The sequence below is a fragment of the Podarcis pityusensis genome (genome assembly GCF_964106645.2).
Source record: "Podarcis pityusensis genome assembly, chromosome: 2".
Lineage (NCBI taxonomy): Eukaryota > Metazoa > Chordata > Lepidosauria > Squamata > Lacertidae > Podarcis > Podarcis pityusensis.
This window is the reverse complement of record NC_138029.1, coordinates 108153546-108180531: the sequence shown is the minus strand read 5'-3', so window position 1 is coordinate 108180531 and position 26986 is coordinate 108153546. Positions and strand designations below refer to the sequence as shown.

Below are 26986 nucleotides of genomic sequence, written 5' to 3'. Positions count from 1 at the left end.
GTTTCCAATTATTTTCCCATTGCGTTGCCATACATCCGAGGTGGCAAAAATACCCTCTGACGTGGTTTTTACACCCGGAAACCAGGACATACCAGGAATTTTCCTGACTTATAATAATAATAATATATTATTTATACCCTGCCCATCTGGCTGGGTTTCCCCAGCCACTCTGGGCGGCTTCCAACAAATATTAAAATACGTACAATGGTCTGTTAAACATTAAAAGCTTCCCTAAACAGGCAAGCCTAGATATACTATACTGTACTATACACTGCACTGCAATGTTTACATGTTTCTTTTCTTGCCTTTGAATATTCCCGCCGCGCTCTCTATCCTCTCCTGCCAAGCCCTTTTGAGAGCCTCTGCTCTAACCACTGCACCACACTGTCTCTCATGACCCATCCCTAAGCTGCATATATTTTCTCCAAGAATCCTTCCCAGTCAAAACACGAAGGCTGTGAGGTTGTGTGTGTGTGTGTGTGTGTGTTTGCCGGGAAGAGTGATTTTATTCCTTCCTTCTTTCCTTCCCCCCAGAGCTCTTGCTCCTCTGCCACCAGAGGGCTCTGGCCAATTTAAAAGGCTCGGGAGCCTGCTCTCTCTCTCTCCCTCTTCTCTTTGTGTGTCTTTTTTTCGCTTCTACGCGCAGCCTTTCTCGGGATGAGTTTCCTGTATCAGGCGCTCGCTGCATCCGGATCAGCGGGAGCGAGCCTCGCACCGGGAACTGGATCAGCCGCCGCCGCTGCCGCAGTTGCTCGGACGAAGCGACGCCCGATCCCTTCCCTTATTTTTTTCCCCCCAACCCCCTTCGCCGGACCGAGGTGGGAACTCCCTCCGGCCAAAGCGCGGCTCCAGAGGGCTCCGCCCAGGCTCTCTTCTGCAGCCATTCAGCCCCAAACGCCCCATCCGCCCCCCACCCTCCTGCGCCCCGGGAGGAGGGATGGAGAAAGCCCCCCCCCCACGAGGATGATGGCCATTTGTCCGACACCCCCAGAGTGGGGGAAAGGAATAGGGCGGTGGGTGTGGGGTGCGGTTCCCAAGGGAGGTGCAATTCACTAGAGAAGCGGGGAAGGAGCCACGTCGTCCAGGATCCCAAGAGAGGAGCCTCGTTTTTGGAGGAAAAAATTCCCCTCCCTCCGCTTCTCTGGCTTCCTTAATCGTGCTGTTTTCACAGTCTGCCTGGGAGGCTGTTTCTGGCTTGAGAAAAGGGGCTGGGTCTCTTATCCGAAGGATAATATACTGGATGGAACAAGGATAAGGACCCTCGTGTTAGGCTACTGCAGCTTCCGATCTCCCTGGCGATTAGGGCTAACAGTGGGGGGGCTGGCATTCCGCAACATCTGGAGGGCCAGAGGTTCCCCATCACTTCTGTGAAAAGGGAGTGTTTAGGAGACATGCCCCTCTGGGGAGTCTCCCTTTCCCCCTCCCCTTGCAAAGCATTTTTTCCTCTAGGGTGGGATTTCATATGCTTTGGGGCGCGAAGGTTGCGTATGATCTGCATTGTTAATTTATTTAGGGCGTTTGGATCCCTGCTCCTCAGCCAAAAAGGCTCCCCCAGTAGCTTGTGTGCAATCCTCAAGGCAAAGCCCCTTCCTGCAGTCTTGCAGTTGAAAAGTCAGGGCACAAAAGGAAAAGGGGACCTGGAGGGAAGAGGAAAGATGCAAACTCCCGACAGGTGCCTGTTCTTAAAATTAAACATTGCTTTTTCCACCTCCGCCATCAGAGGCAGGATGCAAGTTTTTCCTGGGTGGAATGCACAGAGTAGGGTGAGGTGACACCCCAAAAGGGGTGGCAGACCGAGTCCTCAAGTGGGTCTAAGGCAGGCTTTCTCATACTCGGCCCTCCAGATGTTTTGGGACTACAACTCCCATGATCCCTAGCTAGCAGGCCCGGTGGCCAGGGATGATGGGAATTGTAGTCTCAAAACATCAGGAGTTTGAGGAAGCCTGGCCTAAGGCATGCGTACATTGAAAGCGCATTTCCTCCCCCAAGAATCCCGAGAACTGCAGTTCACCCCTTGCAAAACTACAGTTCCTAGGCTTCTTTCCTGGAGTTAGTTTAAATAGTTGGGTGTGTCAGCATCCTCACTCTTGAAGGCAGGTGGCCTGAGCGTTAATTCAGGCAAGCAAGGAGGTGTGTTGCACAGTCTTCATTTTTAAAATATTTGCCTTGGCTTTCGGGTTTCTGTGGGGAGGCTTAGGGGCCCGAAGGAGGCGAAGCAACAGGCCGTGCACATTGTCAAATGTGTGCAATAATCATGAGGCCTAGAGATGGCTTAAAATCCAGGGTAGGCTGTTCTAAGAAATGCAACTCTTGGTTCTGTTTGTTGTTTGCACAAAGAACCTTAGCAGAGCAAAGTCCTACCTGCATTCAGGGGGTGGGACACAGGAGAGTATTAATGGGGTGGGTGTTGGCTTGGGTGGGGTAACTTGAGCAGTCCCTCCAGGCTAGATGATTCCCCCCTTGGAAGCCCTCGCAGTTGCATAAAGCCAAGCTAATTACGTCAGAAAAGTTAATTAGCAGGCTGAAACAGGCTCCCTGATCAACACCTGCTTAATCAAAGGTTAATTTTCAATGCAGAATTGGGTATTTGTGCTTTGGTGTGAATTGGGGTTGGCGTGAGATGCAGAGCACTTGCAAGACCAGGAACTTTGCTCCCCCCCCCCCACAAAAAAAGGGGATACAATTGACGGTTTGTGTGCATGTTTTTCCTGTTGCTTTCCTTTTTACTTGCGCAATTGTGTTGGTAGGTTAGGATCACAAGCTTGTGAGTTCTGCTTTTGCCTTCTGTATTTCCATTTATTCTGGGTACGGTACCGTGAGAAAGCATTGCTTGCTTAAACAGCCTGCCCCGCCTGGTCACCTGGGAGTGCAATAGCTCGGTAAAGGTGTGGCTTTCTTTTCAGTTGTTATTTCACAAAATCGATAGACCGATTGATCGTAATGAAGCCTCACAAAGCGGTTTGCAAAAAGAATAAGATCCGCAATGTGGATTTTGCTTTGTGGGTGTGTCCGTCCCATGACTTACCTTTTGCCTGTGGTGTCCAAAAGTAAAACCCCTTCCCAGTTGTGAGACTGAGATGCATCTGCGGGAGAAAATACGTTTGCAATGACCCACACGGTCCAAGAATTGTGCTGCAGTAATACAGGAGCTCGCCTTACAGCGAGTCAGACCATTGGGGTTGAGGGTATTATTGCATTACTGTTTTTATTTTTATTTTATATATTGTGATCTTTTTTGCAAACTGACCCGAGACCTCCAGGTATAGGGTAGTATATAAATTCAATCAAAATCAATCAATCAATAATATCACCTACACTGACTCGCAGTAGCTCTCCAGGATTTGAGACAGAGGTTTCTTGGTACAGCAAGAGTAAGGTAAAGGTAAAGGGACTCCCTGACTCTGGGGTTGCAGCGCTCATCTCGCTTTACTGGCCGAGGGAGCTGGCGTACGGCTTCCGGGTCATGTGGCCAGCATGAGTAAGCCGCTTCTGGCGAACCAGAGCAGTGCACGGAAATGCCATTTACCTTCCCGCCGGAGCGGTACCTGTTTATCTACTTGCACTTTGACGTGCTTTCGAACTGCTAGGTTGGCAGGAGCAGGGACCGAGCAACGGGAGCTCACCCCGTCGCAGGGATTCGAACCGCCAACCTTCTGATCAGCAAGTCCTAGGCTCTGTGGTATAGACCACAACGCCATCAGCAGCAAACTCCAAAAGAGGTATCCTGTTTTTCATCCTATTCTCCATAATGCAGGTTGACTGCCAACAAGAGAGCCCTGCAGGATCGGACCGGGGGTTCGTTTCGCCCAGCGTACCGTTTCAAACATTTCCCCGCAATTTGACGCTGCCAGCTTCATTTGCAGCCGCCTCTTAAGGCTTTCCTTTCTTTTCATGCTGCTGATGCATGCTAGTTGATATCTCCATTGCGCTGCTCCCCACAATATCAGGGTTTCCTTTCCTGGAACTTTTTGAACTCACGCTATGTCTGTTGCATGACCAAATCTGCATCTACACAAACCGGGCGTGATCTTGTGGCTCTAGCCTCGCATGCAAAAAGTCCCAGGTTCAATCTAGGTAGGTTTGGGAGTCTCCCTGGCCTGAGTCCTTGGGCAGCTGCTGCCAGCCAGTGTAGGCAGCGCTAGCTAGATGGAGCAATGGGCTGACTCAGTATAGGCCAGCTTCCTATGTTCCGTCTTTGCTTACAGTGGGCTCTGTACACTGCAGAGTTCCATTCCAAAGACACCCCAGCCACCTGCCCTCTTCATCAGGCAAATTAAGCCCTGACAGCGAAAAGTTAGAGGCTCAAAGTCTTCTAAATACCTAGATTCCCTCACTGTGAGAAGCCAAGTTACAGGGAACTCGGCAGAGGGCCTTCTCGGTAGTGGCGCCCGCCCTGTGGAACACCCTCCCACCAGATGTCAAAGAGAAAAATAACTACCAGATTTTAGAAGACATCTGAAGGCAGCCCTGTTCAGGGAAGTTTATAATGTTTAATAGACTATTGTATTTTAATATTCTGTTGGAAGCCACCTAGAGTGGCTGGGGAAAGCCAGCCAGATGGGCGGGGTATAAATAATAAATTATTATTATTATTATTATTATTATTATTATTGATGTTCTCATGGGCCAGACATTGGGGGAGATCATCGATTTTGAGACTTTATCGCTCATCTTGCTGGCCTCTCAACATGCATGTGCCCTCCATAATCAGATGCCACATGATGACAGGTGTTGGACTCCAAATCCCATCATCCCCAGTTGGCATGGCCAACGGTTGGGAATGATGGGAGTTGTAGTCTGGCAACATCTATTGCAGGGGTGGCTGATATGGTTTCCCCCAGATGTTTCTCCCATCAACCCTGACCATTGGCAGTTCCTCTCCTTTTTGGAAATCATTTTTATTTGATTTTACAAATACAAGGTTCTAAAAATCCAAATATAAATCCATATACAGAGATTCCTCCAAATCTCACGACTTCCCCCCGCCCCCTCCATGGGGTCCCATTTTGAACATTTACAACTGCATATTCTTCCATGCACTAGCTTTTATATCAATCCGTATTGTCCATGCTATTTGTTAGACTACAAGTGAAATCAAAATCCTGCCAATAATAATAATTTATTATATATATCCCGCCCATCTGGCTGGGTTTCCCCAGCCACTCTGGGTGGCTTCCAACAAAATATTAAAATAGTCCTTCAGATATTAAAAGCTTCCCTAAACAGGGCTGCCTTCAGATGTCTTCTAAAAGTCTGGTAGTTGTTTTTTCCATTGACATCTGATGGGAGGACGTTCCACAGGGCGGGCGCCACCACCGAGAAGGCCCTCTGCCTGGTTCCCTGTAACTTCACTTCTCGCAGTGAGGGAATCACCAGAAGTCCCTCGGCACTGGACCTCAGTGTCCGGGCAGAACGATGGGGGTGGAGATGCTCCTTCAGGTATGTTTCCATCTGCTTACAGTGGTTTCCTAAATAACTTATAATTTCCCCCCATTCTTTTAGAAAAAAATTGTCCTCTTGGTTTCTGAGTTTTCCAGTCAGTTTGGCCATTTCGGCTTAGTCCATCAGCTTAGTTTGCCATTCCTCTCTGGTCGGGACCTTGTCTTCCTTCCATCTCTGGGCTAGTAACATCCGGGCGGCTGTTCTTCCATACATAAAAAAATCTTTTTGACCATTGGCTATTCTAGCTGGGGTTGAAAGTCTTAACATCTAGAGTGAACCATGTCTGGTCCCTGATCTCTACGATGGCACGTTGGTTAAAGTGTTTGAGCCATGAACATCCATCACCATGAGCCAGGAATGGTGAGTGTGTGGCAGCCCAGATGTTGGCCTCCGCAACTCCCATCAGCCCCTAGCCAGCACGGCCAATGATTGGGGATGCCAGGAGATGCAGTCTAGTAACATCTGGAAGCTACAGGACCACATCTGGAGGTTCATCTGCCACGCAGCAATGGGTTGCCTTTCAGCAAAACAGCACCGATTATCTTGAGCATCTAAAACAGTGTTTCCCAAACTTGGGTCTCCGGCTTTCCCCCCAAACTACTATTTCCATCATCCCTGACCACTGGTCTTGCTAGCCAGGGGCGATGGGAGTTGTAGTCCAAAAACAGCTGGAGACCCAAGTTTGGGAAGCACTGATTTCAGGAAGTATAGTCACAAGTTCACAAGTATAGTTCACAAGTATAGTTGTGAATATGAGGTGACTTCTGGACTCTCCTTGTTTATCCCAGCAGGTGATGGAACAATGAAGGACCCAAAAGGAAAGACTCTTCAGGAGGAGAAAGAAGAGGAGGAGGAGGAAGAGGAGGAGGACTTTGGGCCCCAAGTCGAACTGCACTTCACCATCTTGGAAGAATCCGAAGGCGGCATTTCTCAGGGGAAGCTCTGGCACTGCGAGATTGATGCTGAGCTACAGCCTGCCGACTCCTGCCAGCCAGAGCTGGACGATGACTCTGTTTACTCTGACCAGTCGCGCTCCCCATCTCCGGAACTCCAGGAGGTCCTCCCCCACCCTGACCGGGGAGCCAGAGAGAGGCGGACGGATGTTTATCCTCCACAAGGTCCCGAACAGCAGGTGGAGCTTCATTTCACCATCCTGGAGGAGTCGGAAGGGGGCATCTCTGAGGGGAAGCTCTGTGCGAGCGAGGTCAGGCCAGACGAGCCCCTGCAGGCCGGCTACCCCGAGCGCCCGTGGGACAGGCCCGTTCCCTGGAGCAGGAAGCTCGGCCCGCCGTCGGAGGCGGCGAAGCCTTCGTTCCTCCCGGCTGAAGGCCGTCCGGAAGGAGAAACCAAAGGCGAGGCCCCCGCGCAGGAGGCCTCCGACCAGCAGGTGGAGCTGCACTTCAGCATCTTCGACGACGCCGAGGAAGCCAGCCTCTCCCAGGGCCCTGAGGATTACCCGATGTGGGAGAGCCCGTTCAAGCCGGCCATGTACCCGGGGAACTACCCCAAGGAGGACTGGGATATGTCCATCGACAGCCTGGGGGACGCCTTTGAGGCGTCCTTCCAGCAGCAGTTCTACCCCGGCGGGCGGGCGTACCCGTGCACCGAGTGCGGGCGGGTGTTCAACAGGAAGTCGACGCTGACGCGCCACTGGCGGACCCACACGGGGGAGAAGCCCTACTCGTGCCTCGACTGCGGGCGCAGCTTCAGCCTCAACCTCAACCTCCTCACCCACCAGATGACCCACACGGGAGAGAAGCCCTACAAGTGCCCTGACTGCGGGCAGAGCTTCACTCGCAGCACCAGCGTCACCCGCCACCAGCGGAGCCACCGGGAGGAGGACGGCCCCTACAAGGGCGACCTGTGGGACGAAGCTTTCCCCTGCATGTTCCCGGGCCCGTTCCCCTACCCGATGCCCCCCATGGTGGAGGAGCGGCCCTACCTGTGCCCCGACTGTGGCGAGGCCTTCGCGCACAGCGGCAGCCTCAACCGCCACCTGCGCATGCACCGGGGCGAGCGGCCGTACCGGTGCGTCATGTGCGGCGAAGGCTTCTGCTCCATGTCGAAGCTCTGCCGCCACGAGAGGATCCACATGGTGGAGAAGCCCTACCACTGCGAGATCTGCGGGAAGAGCTTCGCCGTCAAGTCCACGCTGACCCGGCACCAGATGCTTCACCAGGCCGAGAGGCCCTACATGTGCCCCCACTGCGACAAGGGCTACGTCCAGCGGAGCCACCTGGCCAGGCACCACCACAAGGCGCACCCCGGGGTGCCCTTCAACCCTGTCAAAGCGAACAGTATGCCCGCCACCATCTTGGATTCTGACAACCTCGTCACCTATTTCTGGGGCGATGAGGAAACGGACGGTCCGGCCGAGCCTTTCCCGACTCAGCTGATCTACTCGGGGGCAGACTCCTGAGAGCTAAGCCGCGCCTGAAGCTACGGGTGCATCTTCCATCTGCCACCCGGGAGAGAAGCACTTTGACATGCCGGTCTTTTTTTGGGGGTGCTCGGTCTTTTTCCTGGGGATCCTTTGGATCTGAAGAGCTTGAGGATTCAGCCCCCCAGAGTTGATTCCCAGCGCAGGGTTTTGTTACGGACTCGGTGCCAAGATTTCTTTCTCGCCTTGCTGCTTTTTTGACTTGGAGTCCAGATGCCAGTGTGGTGCCTATGGAGCCTATGCTCCGACCCACGGTGTCCCCGCCGTTGGCGCCGGCATCAAAAGTTCTCCTGCCTGTTGCGGCAGCTGGACCCCATCACTGCAGCGGGCGATGGACAGACTGGGTTCACACGGACCGCTTATTGCGCTGCTTAACGGATCGGAAGCAAAAACGGCCCCCACGTTGGAGGGGGAAAGGGGGAGCAGCCTGCCCTGTAGCAAAATGTCTAGTGTTAGGGGAGGTGGGCAGCAACTTGGGAGTTCGCCTGAGTTTGTTTTTCATTTGTAGTAGGGGGGGTTATTATTTTTCCTGAAAAGAAAACTATGCCTTGTTTTATCTCCTTAAGTTTCTAGTGAGAACGCTTGAATAAATTAGTAAAATATGGAAATGGAGAGAACAAAAAACAAACCCCAGAGCCAAATTTCATGTGGCAGTGGTTTCCTTGTCATTTTTTTTTGCGAGGGGGCAGCGATGCTGGAGGTTTCGGATACTGCAGAACCAAGGCTTCCCTCAATTTATCCTCAAATGTGCTCCCTTTCTTTTCCACCCCTCCCCCTGCACAGCTGTAGCAGATTTTTAGGACTTCCACCTGCCACTTTGATTCAAAATTGCGCCCAGTCCTTTAGCACACTCTTGCCTTGAGATTTGCCTCCTCCATAGGCAGAGTGGAAGACTCCTAGGGATCACAGGATCAGACCCTTAATGCCCGTGTTGACATTTCAAAAGGTGGGTACCGTTTTTGAGGATGCAGACTGGGAGAAAGAGAGAGAGAGTGGGGTCATCATCAATTAAATAAGGTGTAGGAAAGGAAGAGTAATATTTTCTGTTTTTAAATCTAGAACGTTTCCTTTTTTTCTGCACAGTACCAAAGCCAAAATTGGTGGCTGAATTCTATCAATATTGTGGGGAGGTGCAGGTGCAAAAGTCCTAGCAAAATCATTAGCGTGGTTAAATCTATATCACACCAGCAGACTCACACATGGTGTTTTGGGGCATTCTGGGAAACAGAAAAAAATCAGTACAAGATTCAAATCGGTGGTAAAAATCAGAGCAGGTTTGAAAGGTTCCACCTGCCACCTTGATTCAAAATTGCGCTCAGTTGTATCTTAACGTGGACAAAAATCTGCTCCTTGATTTCAGGAACGATCCTGCAAAATGTGGCTAAAATCAGGGCACTTCTGGAAGGTTCAGTCGGCTGTCTTGATTCAAAATGGCATCCGATTGTATCCCAACAGAGGCAAAAACTTGCTCCTTCACAGAAATCAACGTTTTGTTACAGTATCTTCACAGGCGTCCAAATGCTTAACAAATTAGCAGCTTTCCAAAATACATAGTAGATTTAATTTATGACCCGATTCCTTCCGTGGTAAACCTCATGGTGATGTGTGGAAGGTTTCTATGCCAGGGCTGCTCAGACCCCTAACCTGATCGGTTTTAACAGAGTTCTCACCTGTGTCTTGTGCCTTCAGACCGTATTGCCAAGGGCACTTAACCTTTGAGTCTTACTGCTAGGAGGAAACTCACACGTGGCTTTTCACCGACAGACAAAAAAATACAGTGGTACCTCAGTTCTCAAACGTAATCCATTCCGGAAGACCGTTTGACTTCCAAAACGTTTGAAAACCAAGGCACAAAGGGCGGTCTGCAGAAAACTGAAAAAAATAACATGCACACAGCGGAAGCCGTTCAACTTCCAAGGTGCGTTTGAAAACGGAAGCACTTACCATATTTTTTGCTCTATAAGACTCACTTTTTCCCTCCTAAAAAGTAAGGGGAAATGTATGTGCGTCTTATGGAGCGAATGCAGGCTGCGCAGCTATCCCAGAAGCTAGAACAGCAAGAGGGATTGCTGCTTTCACTGTGCAGCGATCCCTCTTGCTGTTCTGGCTTCTGAGATTCAGAATATTTTTTTTCTTGGTTTCCTCCTCCAAAAACTAGGTGCGTCTTGTGGTCTGGTGCGTCTTATAGAGCGAAAAATACGGGACTTTCGGGTTTTCGGTGTTTTGAAAACTGAAACGTTTGGCTTCCGAGACACTCGAAAACCGAGGTACCACTGTACCTGCTAGCTTTGGATACAAACTTGAAGGAAAAACCTCCGGGTTTCTTTTTCCCATCAGAATTGGCACAGGCAGGGGGAAAGCCTGGCACATGTGCGCAAATTGCACAAGACATTGCACGGTACCCCCTGCCTGTGAGGTGTTGTTGCTCTTGTTCCTCCTGTATGTTGAGATCGTTGGTGCATCTATCACGTTATGGAGGACGGTGGGCCCTCCGGATATTGTCGAACTACAACTCCCATCAGCCTCAGCAAGCACGGCCAATGGCCAGGGATGATGGGAGCTGTGGTTCAGCCACAACTGGGAAGGCCAGTAGCTCCCCACACCTGGTCTGCAGCCGAGTGCAGAGAAGGTGTGGCCTTGCAGATGTTGTGCTCCCAGCTTCCATCAGTCGCGATGGCTGAGAGTCTGTGAGTGCCATTTTCCTTGCTGTGTAAAGCAGAGGTTAGGTCACTGAACTAGCACTTTCCCATGGGAGAATGGCGTAGCCTTAGGGCGATTTCTCAGCGAAGCAGAAAATGAGAACTGATCATATCCTGGAATCCTAGAATTACAGAATGGGAAGGGACCACCCCCTGGTTATCTAGTCCAACTTCCTGCAGTGCAGGATTTTTTTTTTGCCCAATGCAGGACTCGAACCCGCGACCCTGTGATTAAGAGTCTCATGCTCTTAACAACTCAGCTATCTCAGCTTCCAAGAGATGGCTGTGAGCGGATGTTGCCATCGCAGAATGTGGAATACGCAGCACGCGGTCATCGACTTAGGTCGCTTCTACCGCTGAACGCTTGAGGAAGGATTTGATCTGTACAAATGCAACATTTGCGGATGAAGCACGCAGGCAGATAAACTGAGACTTCTTTTTATATATATATATATATTTGGTTTTTCAAATTACAGATTTACAGTCACATGCCCAACTTGCCACACAAAAACTTGATTCCAAGGAATTTCTTAGACTTCCCACCTCTCCTTTGTGGATCCTATTGTTAATCATTTCCTCCTGCACCTCTTATGATAATTCAAAATCTTTTACCTCTCCATTGTGTCCAAAATTCACCATTAAACTACAAGTGATATTCCAATCCTATGAACGATTTTAACGTTTTTAAGATAAGTTATGAATTTCCCCCGTTCCTTATTAAAATTTTGGTCTTCCTGATCTCTGATTCTTCCGGTCATTTTGGCCATTTTGGCATAATCCATCAACTTGATCTGGTAGAGACTTTATCTCCTTTCCATCTCTGAGATGGAAGCTGAGATTTCGACATGACAACACAATATATTATTACACCAGCAGCCGCGTACCTGGAATTCCTTGGGACTAAGCAAAACGTTCTTAGTTGTGTTCATGAATGTACACAGTAATGTTTCAGTATTCTAAGAACACAAGAAGAGCAGACTGGATCAGGCCAATGGCCCATCTAGGCCAGCATCCTGTTCTCACTGTTGCCTCCCAGATGCCTTTGGGAAACCGCCAGGCAAGACCTGAGCCCAAGACCCCTCTCCCCTCCTGTGGTTTCCAGAAGTTAATATTCAGAAGCTCTACCTCCTCTGACCATGGAGGTGCCTTCGTGTTCACCTTATCCATTCTTTATCTGTTAAGTTCCTCTGCATATTTATTCTAGGAGAACAACAAAAGTATGGTTACGTGAAACTTACTCAATAAACACACAAGACGTAACCGGCTGTACTTTTGAATAAAGAAGGTTTACAGTGGTACCTCAGGTTAAGAACTTAATTCGTTCCGGAGGTCCGTTCTTAACCTGAAACTGTTCTTAACCTGAAGCACCACTTTATCTAATGGGGCCTCCTACTGCTGCCGCGCCGCCGGAGCACGCTTTCTGTTCTCATCCTGAAGCAAAGTTCTTAACCCGAGGTACTATTTCTGGGTTAGCAGTCTGTAACCTGAAGCGTGTGTACCACTGTACTATTCATTGTATCAAATTGTAGATTTCAACAGAAGTTTCATAAAGTTCAGCGAAAAAAGCAGAAGACCCAGGAGATCAGCTCATTCTATAGTCAGTTCATGCACAAGGTCCATACATGTATAAGTGTCTATTCCACCTGTTTGTTCATAGAGTCCAATAATCCACATGAAGGGTTGTTACGGTTCCACAGAATCCTTTCACGGAGTCTAAGACAAGGATTTCTGGAATATTAGCCTTGTTTCGCCATCCTAGGCTTCATCAGTAGAACAGGCTCATATGTAATATTACAGGATAGTGGATCTTATAGCATAGTAGTGGTTGAAATCGTTGTCTTAGACTCTGTGAAAGGATTCTGTGCAAGTAGATAAATAGGTACCGCTCCAGTGGGAAGGTAAAAAGTGTTTCCGTGCGCTGCTCTGGTTCGCCAGAAGTGGCTTAGTCATGCTGGCCACATGACCTGGAAGCTGTACGCCGGCTCCCTTGGCCAGTAAAGCGAGATGAGCGCCACAACCCCAGAGTCGTCTGCGACTGGACCTAATGGTCAACCCAATAACATCCCCCCAGAAAAGAGCCACATTTTAAAAGGGTATTGGATGTCAGACAGATCAACCAAAGGCCTGGTTAAAAAGGAACGTGTTTGCCTGGCGCCTAAAGGTGTGTAGTGAAGGCACCAGGCGAACTTCCCTGGGGAGAGCATTTCACAGGCGGGGAGCCACTGCAGAGAAGGCCCTGTTCTCGTCTTGCCACGCTCGGGACCTCTCAAGGAAGAGGCACACAAAGGAGGGCCTCAGAAGATGACCTCAGGATCCGGGTAGATTCATATGGAAAGAGGCGGTGCTTGAGGTATTGCTCAATAGATGCTTAACAAAGACCATACGTAAGCTCTCCTTTCAAGGAGGAGGCACACGAAGGAGGGCCTCAGAAGATGATCTGTTGATGGAAGGTAGTATACAAATTTTATAAGTAGTGGTAATAACCACTGCTGTTTTTCTAGAATGGCAACAGTGCCTACCTGAGAGGTGCCAGAGCTGAGCTCCAGCCAGGGGCATAGCTAGCTGCTCTGGCACCTGGAGTGGCAGAGATCCACGCACAGGGGCATCGCTACAAGCTGCCCATGGAGTCCACCTGGTGGACGCAAGCCCCACGCTGACATTTTGGGCAGTGCAGGACCCCAAGCCACTGCGTCACTCCCAGGAGAGACGTGTGACTCGGGCGCGCTGCAGGCCAGGTCCCGCCCCCATGGTGCGCCATTTTGTCACCCCCTCAGGGATGACATCCGGGACGGACCGAACCCCCCCACCCCCCCAGCACCCACCTTCCTACACCTCTGGCTCCAACAAGTTCCGGCTAAGAAAAAGCCCTGATAATAACCCTGCCTTGTGGTAGATCTGTTATATTCTGGATTCTTGCTCCCAGCAGCTTGTCACTGTGTGCCTGTAAATGCGTCAAATGCCACTCTGAGCAAAAGCCTCTGTGCTGAACTTTGCACAGTGGACTTGGGTCCACTCTTGGCACGCTTCCCTAGCAGTGCCTTTCTGCCACATGGCACTATCTTGCCCTGGCACAGAGCCCAGCTGCGAGAAGATCCAGCAGCTGCGCTTTCAGTTCTGAAGGGATTCTTCGAGCAAGGGAAACGAAACCTAAGCAACCTGCGCTTCTTAGAAGGGAGAGATGGCTGACGCTCCTGCTTCGAAACCGGCCTTCAAGCCCAAACCCCAGAGGCCTGTCTGTGCCCTATGCCAGGGGCCCTACAAAACTGCCGTGGTCGTCGCAGGGCAGAAATTATGCCGCTTCTGTTTTTCTCGCATGAAGAGGGAGGCTGCAGCCAGCGGGCCTTCCCCGAAGGATGGGGAAGAGAAAGGAGGAGACGGGGAGGAGAAAGGAGAGCAGGAGAGACGAACCGTGGAAGAGGAGGAATGTCAGAGTCTATGTGAGGAGCACCAAGAAGACCTGACATGGTTCTGCACGAAGGACAAGGCTCTCCTATGCAAGAGCTGCAAGGCCTCTGAGGTTCATGTCTCTCTGTGGTGCCTGTTGAAGATGCTGGCCAGGAATACCAGGTGGGGTTTTTCCCCTTCCTTCCTACAGTCCCATTGCGTCCCTTCCCTTCCCAGCCTGCCCTTCTGTAGTTGTAAATATCTGAGGCAGCAAACGCAGCATCAAAACCGAATGGAACATCCAACTAAAATGAGAAAATCCCTCAGACATTCATAGAAGTTAGGGAATAAGGCTGCGTTTTCCTTTCGGCTGTGCCGGAGACAGTGTTCCGAGAGCAGGGTGCCACCACAGGAAAGGCCCCGTCTCTAGTTGAACACCTGCCTAATGGCGCCTCGTCCGCTGGCAGCTGGGGAAAAAGCCTCTGAAACAGACCTTGAGGGGAAAGGGGTGTAGCTCCGTGGCAGAGAATCTGCTTTGTTCCAGGTTTAATACAGGGCGTCTCCAGGTAGGGCTGGCAGATAGCCCTGTCTGCAAGCCTGGAGAGCTACTGCTAGTTGGTGTAGGCAGTGCTGACCAATGGTTTGACTCACTGAATAGTGAGTGAGGTTATTAAATTCAGTTCTGGAGAATGCCAGTAGCTCAGGCCACCCTTAATGTATTTGTCCGTGTTATAAGGTGCATTTGGGGGGAAAGCGTGGTATGTTGTGGTGTTAAAAATAACAGTGTTATCATATATAAAAATACACACACACACACACACACAGTGGTACCTCAGGTTACATACGCTTCAGGTTACATACGCTTCAGGTTACAGACTCTGCTAACCCAGAAATATTACCTCAGGTTAAGAACTTTGCTTCAAGATGAGACCAGAAATCGTGCTCCGGCGGCGCGGTAGCAGCGGGAGGCCCCATTAGCTAAAGTGGTGCTTCAGGTTAAGAACAGTTTCAGGTTAAGAACGGACCTCCGGAACAAATTAAGTACTTAACCTGAGATACCACTGTGTATACACACACACACACACACACACACACACACACACAAAAAGCCAGCCCCATTGAGTTCAATGGGACTGATTCTCATTTGAGTTTGTCGCCTAGGTCACACAAAGTAGCTCTGGAGCAGTTCAGTTGCTCAGCTTGATGGGTGGAAATCTGCAAGTCACTTTGCCAATGCCATACCAATGGGCTGAGTAGTTGGTACCAACTGAGGCTGCGTACACCAAACATTTAAGGCGCATGGGTTCCCCCAAAGAACCCTGGTGTGTTCAGGGTGCTGGGAACTGTAGCTCTGTGGGGCAAAATACAGTTCCCATGGTTTTTGTGTAGGGGTGTGTGTGCTTTAAATGTATGGTGCGTACACAGCCTTTGCTGAGCTACGAATTAAGCTGCCAGGGTTCTCTGGAAGTGGGGAACTGGGCTGAAAAGACTGAATAGAATTGGCTTGGGGAAAACCAAGGCGGAATAAACAAACCTGATTTGCTTGTAATTCTCTTCCCATTTTCCTGCCAGGGGAAGCTGCAGCACGCCGTATCTTTGCTCACTCGACAACTGGAAGAGTCTTTGGAGCAGAAATACAAGGAAGGGAAGAAAACAGCTGCGTGGAAGGCAGGTGCCAAGTTTGTGTTGTTGTTTAGTCATTTAGTCGTGTCCGACTCTTTGTGACCCCATGGACCAGAGCACGCCAGGCACTCCTGTCTTCCATTGCCTCCCGCAGTTTGGTCAAACTCATGCTGGTAGTTTCGAGAACACTGTCCAACCATCTTGTCCTCTGTCATCCCCTTCTCCTTGTGCCCTCCATCTTTCCCAGCATCAGGGTCTTTTCCAGGGAGTCTTCTCTTCTCGTGAGGTGGCCAAAGTATTGGAGCCTCAGCTTCACTATCTGTCCTTCCAGTGAGCACTCAGGGCTGATTTCCTTCAGAACGGAGAGGTTTGATCTTCTTGCAGTCCATGGGACTCTCAAGAGTCTCCTCCAGCACCATAATTCAAAAGCATCACTTCTTCGGCGATCAGCCTTCTTTATGGTCCAGCTCTCACTTCCATACATCACTACTGGGAAAACCATAGCTTTAACTATACGGACCTTTGTTGGCAAGGTGATGTCTCTGCTTTTTAAGTTTACAAGTTTACAAGCCTCCAAAGATTTCCTCCTGCCGTAGGGCACAGGTGGCGCTGTCTGAAACCCTCCTCCTCCTTAGTCTCCGTATTTATCTTTGCAGAACTTCATGGGGAGCAGGAAGAGGAGGGTGGGAACAACACAAAAATGAGTTGGCTCTGTCCTTGGTTCTGGTGGGACAGACTTTTGGGCTCCCTGCCAGCCTCAATGAGCATCAGCCACCACGGGGTACAGGCACACACCGGTTCCCCGAGGGCTTTTCTGAAAACAGCCCCTTTGGAGACAGCAGGTAGGGATGGCCCTGCTGTTAGAGCAATGCCAGATTACCAAATAGACAAAGCAGACACCGGCCTAGGGGCCCCACAACAGTGGATCAAAATAATATTGCGTAATATAATGGGTAAAATAAAATTAAAAAGTTAGCAGATAATTTGCGACGGGCCCCCCCGAGATTTCGACTGCCTAGGGGCCTCCACCGGGTTTAATTTGGCACTGCATTAGAGAGAATGAGACAATTGCTTCAGGGAAAGCAGTGTTGGCAGCCCTGTCCATAGCTGAAAAAAGGTAAAGGTCCCCCTGGACGGTTAAGTCCAGTCAAAGGCGACTATGGGGTTGGGTGCTCATCTCGCTTTTCAGGCCGAGGGAGCTGACGTTTGTCCACAGACAGCTTTCTGGGTCATGTGGCCAGCAGGACTAAACCGCTTCTGGCACAACAGGACACAGTGACAGAAACCAGAGCAGCACATGGAAACGCTGTCTACCCTCCTGCCACAGTGGTACCTATTTACTGTATCTAGTTGCACTGGTGTGCTTTCAAACTGCTAGGTTGGCAGGAACTGGGGCAGAGCAACGGAAGCTCACCCCGTCGCGGGGATTCGAACCGCCGACCTTCCAGTCGGCAAGCCCAAGAGGCTCAGTGGTTTAGACTACAGCGCCACTTGCATCCCTGTCCATTGAGAGGCTGATAGGGCTGATTAGTGGATGCAGAAGAACCCACACAGCCCAGGCAGTTCTCCTTTGCAACTGGCCATCACAATCCTATCAGGAGCTATTAGCCACAATGGCTATGCTCTACTTCCAGGATACCAGTTGCTGGAAAGCTTAGGAGGCTCTTGTACTCAGGTCCTGTATACAAGTTTCCCTCAGGCATCTGGTTCCCCACTATGAGAGCAGGATCCTGGCCTAGGTGGGCTGTTAGCCTGATCCAGCAGTCTCTTCTTATGTATATAATATTTATGATTTTCAGTTTTGCACATTTCAATAATTTTACAATCATTCAATAATCTTACAATCATTACAATCATACAATTTTACAATCAATCAAGTTTATACATTTCACTGATTTTCAACAAATTTGTTTTTAATATTTTCTGCATATCCACCTACTTTATTCACCTACTTTATATACTCTTATAAAACTGCAGGTTATTACAATGATCCTGCCAATGTTCTTATCTGTTTATAGTTTGTTTGTAAATATTCCAGAAACTATTTCCATTCTTTTATAAAAATTTTGTTATAATAATAATAAATAATAATAAATTTTATTTATACCCTGCCCTCCCCAGCCAAGACCAGTCTCAGGGCGGCTAACACCAGGTATAAAGCAATTGATTGAAATACAACTGAAAAAACAAGATTAAAATACAACATTAAAACAATGTTAAAATGCAGCTGAATTTCAGCAGAAACTCAAAAACTTTTTGGGGGATGAAAACGTCAAGTCTTCACCAAGGCTGGTCCTACATGGGCCAGAAAAAAGCCAGGGAAGTCCCCAAGCGGGAGTTCATCACAGGAGGAGAAAGGAAAAAAGAAAGGGGGGGAGGGAATCAAATTGACTCCAAGCCAAAGGCCAGGCGGAGCAACTCTGTCTTACAGGCCCTGCGGAAAGAAATCAGATCCTGCAGGGCCCTGGTCTCATGAGACAGAGCGTTCCACCAGGCCGGAGCCAGTGTGGAAAAGGCCCTGGCTCTGGCTGAGGCTAATCTGACTTCCTTAGGGCCCGGGACCACTAGGGTGTTGCTATTTATGGACCTTAAGATCCTCCGTGGGGCATACCGGGAGAGGCGGTCCCGTAGGTATGGGGATCCTTGCTTTTTTTCATTTTCCCGGTAAGTTTCGCCATTTCTGCATATTCCGTAAGTTTTTGTATCCATTCTTCTTTTGCTGGGACTTCTTCTTCTTCTTAACTCTTCTGACATTCTTAACCCCGGAGCCAATAGCTGGAAGTGCTGCTGAATCTCTCTCTCTTCATCTTTCCTTGCTGATGAAGGACAAGGTGCACAGTCAGAAGGAGCGGGTGGAGAGCGAGTTTGCAAAGCTGTACAACTTCCTGGTTGAAGAAGAGGAGGAACTCTTGCAGAGGCTGAAGGCAGAGGAGAGGCAGACCCTGAAGAGGCTGGATAGGAATTTAACCCAACTCTCAAAGCAAAACTCCTCACTGATTAAGCTGGTTAAGGAGATCAAGTCGAAGAGCCAGAAGGCGCCTGCTGAACTTTTGAAGGTGAGACGAGGCATAGAATCAGATTTGTAGACGTGGCAGGGACCGCGAGGGTCATCTAGCCCAACCCCCTGTATTGCAGGAATGTTTTGCCCAACCCACGACCTTGAGATTGAGAGTCTCATGATCTACCAATTGAGCTATGCAGGGTATCTGGGAGGCAGCCCCACTGAAACCAAAAGGGTTTGTGAGTAAATGTTGGGTTTCCTGCTTGTGTGAGTTCAACAAACCTTTAATTGTTACCTCTTTTTTTCAGTTTGAAATGTATGTCACACACACACACACACACAACTTTTCAAGTTTATACATTTCACTAATTTTGCACTCATTTTGACATTTCAAAAGTTGACTTCCTTCCCCCTCATTCTGCAATTCCTTAAATTTGTTTTTAATATTTTCTGCATATCCAAGTTAACTTAATTTGCTCATTTATTCATCTTCTTTAAAAAATATATACTCTTCTAAAACTGCTGGTTGCTACAATAATCCTTCCAATATTTTTATCTTTTTATAATTTATCTGTAAATATTCAACAAACCATTTCCATTTTTAATTTTTTAAAAAAAATGTTATCTTGATTTCTTATTATCCGATAAGTTTCTCCATTTCTGTATACAGTCATACCTCAGGTTACAGATGCTTCAGGTTGCGTTTTTTTGGGTTACAGACGCACTGAAACCCGGAAGTACTGGAATGGGTTACTTCTGGGTTTCAGTGGTCGCGCATGCGCAGAAGTGCTAAATCGCGCTTTGTGCATGTGCAGAAGCGCCAAATTGCAACCCGCGCGTGCACAGACACGCCGCTGCGGGTTGCAAGCGTGCATCCCGCATGGATCACGTTTGCAACCCGAGTGTCCACTGTATTCCATAAGCTTTTGTATTCATTCTTCCTTTACTGGGACTTCTGCTTCTTTCCATTTTGGGGCAAGTAACATTCTTGCCACTGTAGTAGCATACATGAATAAGTTTCGATACATTTTAGGTAGTTCTGTCCCTATAATTCCTAAAAGAAAAGCTGCTGGTTTTTATTTTTACAAAGGTTATTTTAAATTTAATTGCTGCCTCTTATGGGGAAGGACCACAAAACTCAGTGGTAGAGCATTTGCATAGTAGTAGTAGTAATAGTAATAGTAATATATGTATAACCCACCCATCCAAGCCACTTTGGGCAGCTTCCAGCAGAATATAAAAACACAACTAAACACCAAGAACTGAAAATTTTGCAGTAGTGGATGTTTGAAGACCTGGGGGTTACCCACACTTCCCTTTGCAGCGCTGCTTTCTCCTGGGAAATCTGATCTTTAGCGCTGAATCGGAACAAACAACAATCAGGTTTTCAACAGATTGCCCTTTGTTCCTATTTAGCACTAAAGAGCTAAATAGAAAGAACCCCTTCTGATTAAAGCGGCAGGGCAACTGCTAAACCGCTTGGATCCGTGCCTAGGAAGAGTGGGATAAGCACAAAACCACTCAGATCCTGGGACAAACCAAAGTGTGAACGAACCCCGAGTTCTCAGTTCAAACTATTGGAGATAAAAAATGCATCATCTGGAGAGTGGAGATGTTTTGTATAGTACATATTTGTTTCCGTGTTAGGCATGATCATTTCTCTTGCTTAGTTTTAAGCTGTTAAATTAGATTGGCTTGTTTGTATTGGTTTACGCAAAGTTGAATACCACAATTTTGTGGGAAAGTGGCGTGCAAGTAAACAGATGACATTGATGGCATTGGACAAATAACAAACTGGTTCCGTTGGGCTTGTTGAATTCATCTTTAGCCAGGCCCAGGGAGGTGACCATGAAAATAAAGTGCATAGGCTATTTCAAAACTAGCCAGGCTGATTTCAGAAAATAGATGAGGTATACTTTTAAAAGTATTCAACCTTTTTTTTTTTTTTTTTTTTTTTTTTTTACAAAAAGAAAATAATAGCCACTTATTTCTCTCTTCATTTTCCGGTTGCCCAGGATGTGGAGAATGTGTTAGCAAGGTAAGCATGTCAGTTTGCTTTCCAATTAAAAGGTTTGAAATATCCGGCAGAAATGTAACACAGTAATCAAGCCACAAAGTCTGGCTTCTAGGTGTAGAATCCGAGCCCTTTCCTCTAACTGATTTATTTAAAGCATTTATTTTTACTCCACTCTTTAGCCGAAAAGGCTTCTAGAGTGGCTTACAATCATCCGCATTCGGACAGCCTCTGCCCTCAAGCTTACAATTTAAAAGACACGACACACAAGGAAAAAGGGATGGGGAGGGAAGAGGGGGCTTAAAGTTTCATTTCTTACCATAAGCAGCAGGGATAGGAAACAGTTCCGGCAGCTTGATGGCATCACAGCCTACAAGGCGACATTTGAGGGAGCCAAAGGCAAGCTGGTCCTTGAGCAGAGGCAATGCTTCTGTTGTCTCCCTCTGCTTTGCAGTCTGATGGCTTCCTAATTCTCAGCTCCCACCCCGCTCCCCAGTAATTGTTTGGGGCAGGGCTGACATTGCGCAACCGGATGCAGAAATCGGTAGGGACCTTTGCAGGGATTAGGGTCACCCTGTCAGCTCCTTGCCCTCTCTCTTCCCCCACTCCCATGAGTTTCTCAGCTTGGTCACCAAGGGCCCCAGTGTGGTGTAGTGGTTAAGAGTGGTGGTCTCGTAATCTGGGGAACCGGGTTCGCGTCTCCGCTCCTCCACATGCAGCTGCTGGGTGACCTTGGGCCAGTCACACTTCTCTGAAGTCTCTCAGCCCCACTCACCTCACAGAGTGTTTGTTGTAGGGGAGGAAGGGAAAGGAGAATGTTAGCCGCTTTGAGACTCCTTAGGGTAGAGATAAAGCGGGATATCAAATTCAAACTCTTCTTCTCTTCTTCAAATATACCAGGTGTAGAGAACCTGTGACCCTTCAGATGACTCCTGTCGGTCGCAGCCATCATGCTCAATGATCAGGGGTGATGGGAACTGCAGTTCAGCAAGATCCGGAGGGTCCCAGGTTCCTCAGACCTGCAATATTTCTTCTCCCGCTATCATCATACAATCCCTCTTTCCCCCCTTGGTATTCTTCAGAAGGAACGCGATTCACGGGGCAGACCATTGTGCACTGATTGCACAAAAAGAACGGTTTCCCCTCTCTGCATTTCGCAGTTAACAACTGTTAGGGGAGAAATCTGAGGGCTCCCTTGGACAAAAAACAAGGACACCAGCCGGGAATACCAGAGCAAAACAGCAGCCAGTAGGTTTGGTCTTTATTGAAGACTGTCGCGACAGGACTCCCACCTGCACAAGGTGGAACAAGATGGAAGCCCTGAACAAAAGAGCCCCCAAACTTTTATTAGTTGCTAATCCCCATGTTATGCACACCCCAAACTACATCACGGTTACATCACGGTTACATCATGAAAGGGGAGGTCTGGTGGCAGTAATCTGAGCATCCTGGACCCTGCCCCATGGTTCTCCTTGCCCTCCACCAAACACCCATCAAGTGTAACAAAAGAGATATTTACATTTCCCTGTTTCCCAGCCAAGTTAATCACACCCTTTTGTCTTCATCTGGGTTTGTTATTTCTGGAATGGCTACCTGTCTAGCACTCAGGTATCAGGATGCCAGGAATTATCACTCAGGCAGAGGGGCTGCTGAGTAGCTGAGCTCACATGTCTATATGAATTTCTGAAGTTTTCCCTGTGAGTCAGTACATAGATACATTTATCAGTGAATTGTTACATTTGGTATCATGCAGCAAAGGCCCTTTGAATAGATAGGAAGAAACTGTTACGAAGTGTTTTGTGGGGATAAATCACAAAAGTCACAAAAGTGATTGTGCTGATTTTGGTAGTGGGCTGCTTGTGCATGATATCTGCTGGAGGGGCAACCACCACCCCCCAACCTATACATAAATTCCTGCAATACAACAATATGGCATTTTGAATTTACTTTGGTTTTTATTGAAGTTTCTCGCAATACGGTTAAGATATAGGAAACTAATGTAAATTAAAAAACGAGAAACGAAAACAGCTATGAAAAGGCGGGGGAACGGGGGGGGGGGGGAGAGAGAAAGACGCAGTAAGAAAGGAAAAGGAGAGAGGAAATGGGAAATGTGTTTTGAATTTACTTTAGACCAGGGATGGTGAACCTGTCACCCTCCAGGTATTGCTGGACTCCAGCTCCCATCAGTCCCAGCCATCATGGCCAACCACCAGGAGTTATGGGAGTCGTAGTCCAACGACGCCTGGCGCCCACAGCAGAGGCGGTTTTAGGGTAGCACAGCCAGTATAGCCAGACTGGGTGTGGTTGTCGCAACAATGGTGTTGATAGTGAAGGGGAGGGGCGATGTTTAGTGTCACGCAGGGCGCCACTGAAATGGGAAAGCCCAAAGTCCACCGCTGCCCACGAGTTCCTCCTAATTACTTTAGAACACTCTCTGCACCACCTCCCCATTAGCCTCATAGACGGGAAATGCATAGATAAATGAAATGATTATCCTTTTGTGTAGGGCGGAAAACGTGACCCTGTTCGAACCGCAAGTCGTTCCTACTGAACTGAAGAACGTTTACAACATTCCTTGCCTTGACATTATTCAGATCTTAACAAAATTCAAAGGTACGCGCACACCAGTGCTTGGATTTTCACTCAAGATACATTCCCATTTGCTTTAGTGAAAGGATGGGGGAGTTGGTGGGCCTCTAGATGGGCTACAGCTTCCAACATCCCTGCTCATTGGCCTTGTTGGCTGGAGCCATTTGGACCCAATGGCATTGGGGGCGGGGGGGGCACAGGTTCCCCAGCCGTTGTGTAGACAAAACTGAACTAGATGGGCTAAATCAGATTCCCCCCCCCAAAAAAAAACCTGGTGCCATCCAGATGCTTTGAACTACAACTCCCATCAGCCATACCCAGCAAAACCAATGACCAGGGATAAATGGTATGGAGCAGTACATTAGCCAGTGTAGTGTCCAGAGTGTCAGACTACCGTAGGTCCTGGGAGACCAGGGGTTCCAATCCTTGCTTGGCCCTGAAGCTCAATGGGTGGCCTTGGCCCAGTCACCAGCTCGCCGCCTAAAACCTACGCACAGGGTTGCTGCGAGGATAAAATGGCGAGGGCAAGGAGAACCACATACACAACCTTGAGTTCCTTGGAGAATATGTTGAGATATAGCCATACCTTGGGTTGAATGTGCTTCAGGTTGAGCGCTTTCGGGTTGTGCTCCGCGGCAACCCGGAAGTAACAGAGTGCGTTACTTCCGGGTTTTGTCGCTTGCGCATGTGCAGACGCTCAAAATGGTATCACGCGCATGTGCGGAAGCGGCAAAATGCAACGCGCAGACGCGCCGTCGCATCTTACGTTCCATTCAGGATGCGAACAGGGCTCCGGAACAGATCCCGTTGCATCCTAAGGTACCACTGTGTGTGTGTGTGTGTGTATATATATATGTGTGTGTGTGTGTGTGTAATGATAAAATAAATGTGTGTGTGTGTGTGTGTGTGTGTGTCTGTTTGTGTGTGTGTGTAATGATAAAATAAATAAATATATAAAAGGTAAAGGACCCCTTGACAGTTATGTCCAGTCGCAAACGACTCTGGGGTTGCGGCGCTCATCTCGCTTTACTGGCTGAGGGAGCCAACATTTGTCCGCAGACAGTTTTTCCAGGTCATGTGGCCAGAATGACTAAGCTGCTTCTGACGAACCAGAGCAGCGCACGGAAACACCATTTACCTTCCCGCCGGAGCGGTACCTATTTATCTACTTGCACTTTGACGTGCTTTCGAACTGCTAGGTTGGCAGGAGCAGGGACCGAGCAACCGACCTTCTGATCGGCAAGCCTAAGAGGCTCAGCGGTTTAGACCACAGCGCCACCCGCGTCCCAAAATAAATAAATAGAGGAAGCCTAAACAGCAGATGGAGGGCACCAGGTTTAGGGTTTGGGGCTGGAGTAGAAGACCCCTTAGGATCGTATCCAGCAGTTCTTGTTACGGGTTTTGTGCCTGTCCCCTGTCCCCTTTTCCTATCTCTCTCTCTCTCCACCCTCTAGTGGACGTGTCTCTGGATCCAACCACAGCGCACCCAAGTCTTCTGCTCTCCACAGACAGGAAAAGCGTGGAATACAGAGGATCCTGGCAGCTGCAGCCTCAGGATGACAACAACACAGAGAGATTTGACACCTATGTCCTCGTTCTGGGCTCCGAGGTGTTCACCTCCGGGAGACACTACTGGGAGGTGGAAGTGGGAGACAGCCCAGAATGGGACCTGGGGGTTTGTAGGGAATCGGTGAGCAGGAAGGGGCAGCGAATCATTTTCTCCCCGCTAAGTGGGTACTGGAGGCTGTGGCTTCGGAAGGGAGACCAGTACAAGGCCTTGATTTCCTGCCCTACGCTGCTTCCCGTGAACACAAGGCCAAAGCGGGTGGGAGTTTTCCTGGACTATTCCGAAGGGGAAGTTTCCTTTTACAATGTGACCGAGAGAACCCACATCTACACGTACATCGGGACCTTCTGTGGCCCCCTCCGGCCCTTCTTTAGCCCCAGCCGCCAACGGAAAGGGGCAAAGGGGGCCCACCCCTTGCTTATCTGCCCAGGCCCAAAAGCAAGAAAGAGCAAAAAACCTCTGCACTAAACTAGACCCATGTCATTCATGTTGATTCAGTTAGAGGCAGCCATTGCCAGCTTGCCAGCTGCCCTAGACATCCCCTCCTGTCTTCACCTCTGTCCTGATTGACAGGTAGGCTGCCCCACTGTTGCAGCCCCCCTAATTATTGTCCCTCACTTTTGACAGGAGAAACGGTCCCTCTAGACTCCGAACTCAGGGGCCGTGTTTTGAAAGCCGAAACAGCCCCCATCCATTTCCGCTTTCCTTTCTAGTGGCAAGATTTAAGATAAGCTTTTTTGTCCCCTCTCCCCTCCAGACAACTTGCACGCTTAGGAGAAAAATCCGTAGCAAATTTGTCTTGAAAATCCATTTATGAAGATCCAACTACTTCTAAATATAATCATCCCCCACTTTGAGTTTTCAGTGTGGTGAGAATGAACAGCTTCCCTATACAGTGGTACCTCAGGTTACAGACTCCGCTCACCCAGAAATAGTACCTTGGGTTAAGAACTTTGCTTTAGGATGAGAGCAGAAATTGCACAATGGCGGCGCTGCGGCAACAGGAGGCCCCATTGGCTAAAGTGGTGCTTCAGGTTAAGAACAGTTTCAGGTTAAGAACGGACCTCCGGAACAAATTAAGTTCTTAACCCGAGGTACCACTGTAGACCTGAAGGGCCCTGCCCTGCTTCTCTCCACCTGGCTTGGGGCTGCTGCTGCTGGGCAGAGAGGGCCGAGTTTCTGTTTTTTCAAATTGCTTTTATTTTTTATGTATGTCATTTCAAATTGTGATTGATATTAATGCTGTATTCTTAGTTTTAGATTTTATGATTCATGTGGAAATTGTTTTCCATTTGGTTGTGTACTTTTTGATGTGTTTTAGTTACTGCTTATGACTTTTTTTGTTATGTTGGTAATTATGTAAATCTTGAAATGTTTTAAGCCACCTTGAGCATTGTTTTAACTATGGAAAGGTGGCATACAAATAAAATGATGGTGATGATCACCTGCAGGCATAGGGCAGTATATACATTTATTTCATAATAATAATAATAATAAAGACTTGATTCTACCTTATTCTCTGTATAATAATAAAACCCTTATCATCAATGGATAAATATGAAGAAATCTGGAAGGAATATTTAAGCGATAAGGCAGACAGTGCTGGGAAGTAGGGGGAGGAGAGGTGGGGAAATTTTGTTAAAAAGGTGTAGTCCTAGGTATATCAGTGTTTAAATCTGAATTGTCAAATTGTGTTATTATGGTTTTTGTTGTATGTGTCTTTTGTGGTTGTTGTTTGTATTGAAAAAATGATTAAATTAAAATTAAACCCTTATCATGAATCTTCTTGGTAAAGTTGCTTTATAAAATCATAATTTTTTAGTGCTGGAAGGGACCACAAGGGTCATCTAGCTCAACCCCCTGCGATGCAGGAATCTTTTGCCCAACGTGGGGCTTGAACCCACAGCCCTGAGATTAAAAGCCTCCTGCATCTTCATTCCAACTTACCGTATTTTGCGCTCTATAAGACGCAACAGACCACAAGACGCACCTAGTTTTTGGAGGAGGAAAACAAGAAAAAAAATATTCTGAATCTCAGAAGCCAGAACAGCAAGAGGGATTGCTGCGCAGTGAAAGCAGCAACCCCCTCTTGCTGTTCTGGCTTCTGTGATAGCTGCGCAGCCTGCATTTGCTCCATAAGACGCACACACATTTCCCCTTACTTTTTGGGAGGGAAAAAGTGAGTCTTATAGAGCAAAAAATACGGTATTTAATAAGGACAAGCAAT

At 48.4% G+C, this 26986-nt stretch overlaps 2 protein-coding genes across 2 annotated transcripts; both read left to right on the top strand.

Moving 5' to 3' along the window:
• Positions 1–686: 686 nt before the first annotated feature.
• Positions 687–8532, top strand: LOC308469692 (uncharacterized protein). Its single transcript, XM_080992522.1, has 2 exons — positions 687–818; positions 6234–8532. Exon 2 carries the CDS (start codon positions 6245–6247, stop codon positions 7859–7861), a length of 1617 nt encoding a protein of 538 aa, XP_080848648.1. The 5' UTR covers positions 687–818; positions 6234–6244; the 3' UTR covers positions 7862–8532.
• A 5227-nt stretch (positions 8533–13759) lies between these two features.
• Positions 13760–26694, top strand: LOC308471746 (E3 ubiquitin-protein ligase TRIM58-like; the record flags this gene model as incomplete). Its single annotated transcript, XM_080996001.1, has 7 exons — positions 13760–14006; positions 14099–14148; positions 15538–15633; positions 18414–18644; positions 20605–20627; positions 23110–23216; positions 24647–26694. The coding sequence occupies 7 exons, from the start codon at positions 13760–13762 to the stop codon at positions 25225–25227; spliced, it is 1335 nt and encodes a 444-aa protein (XP_080852127.1). The 3' UTR covers positions 25228–26694.
• Positions 26695–26986: the final 292 nt, after the last annotated feature.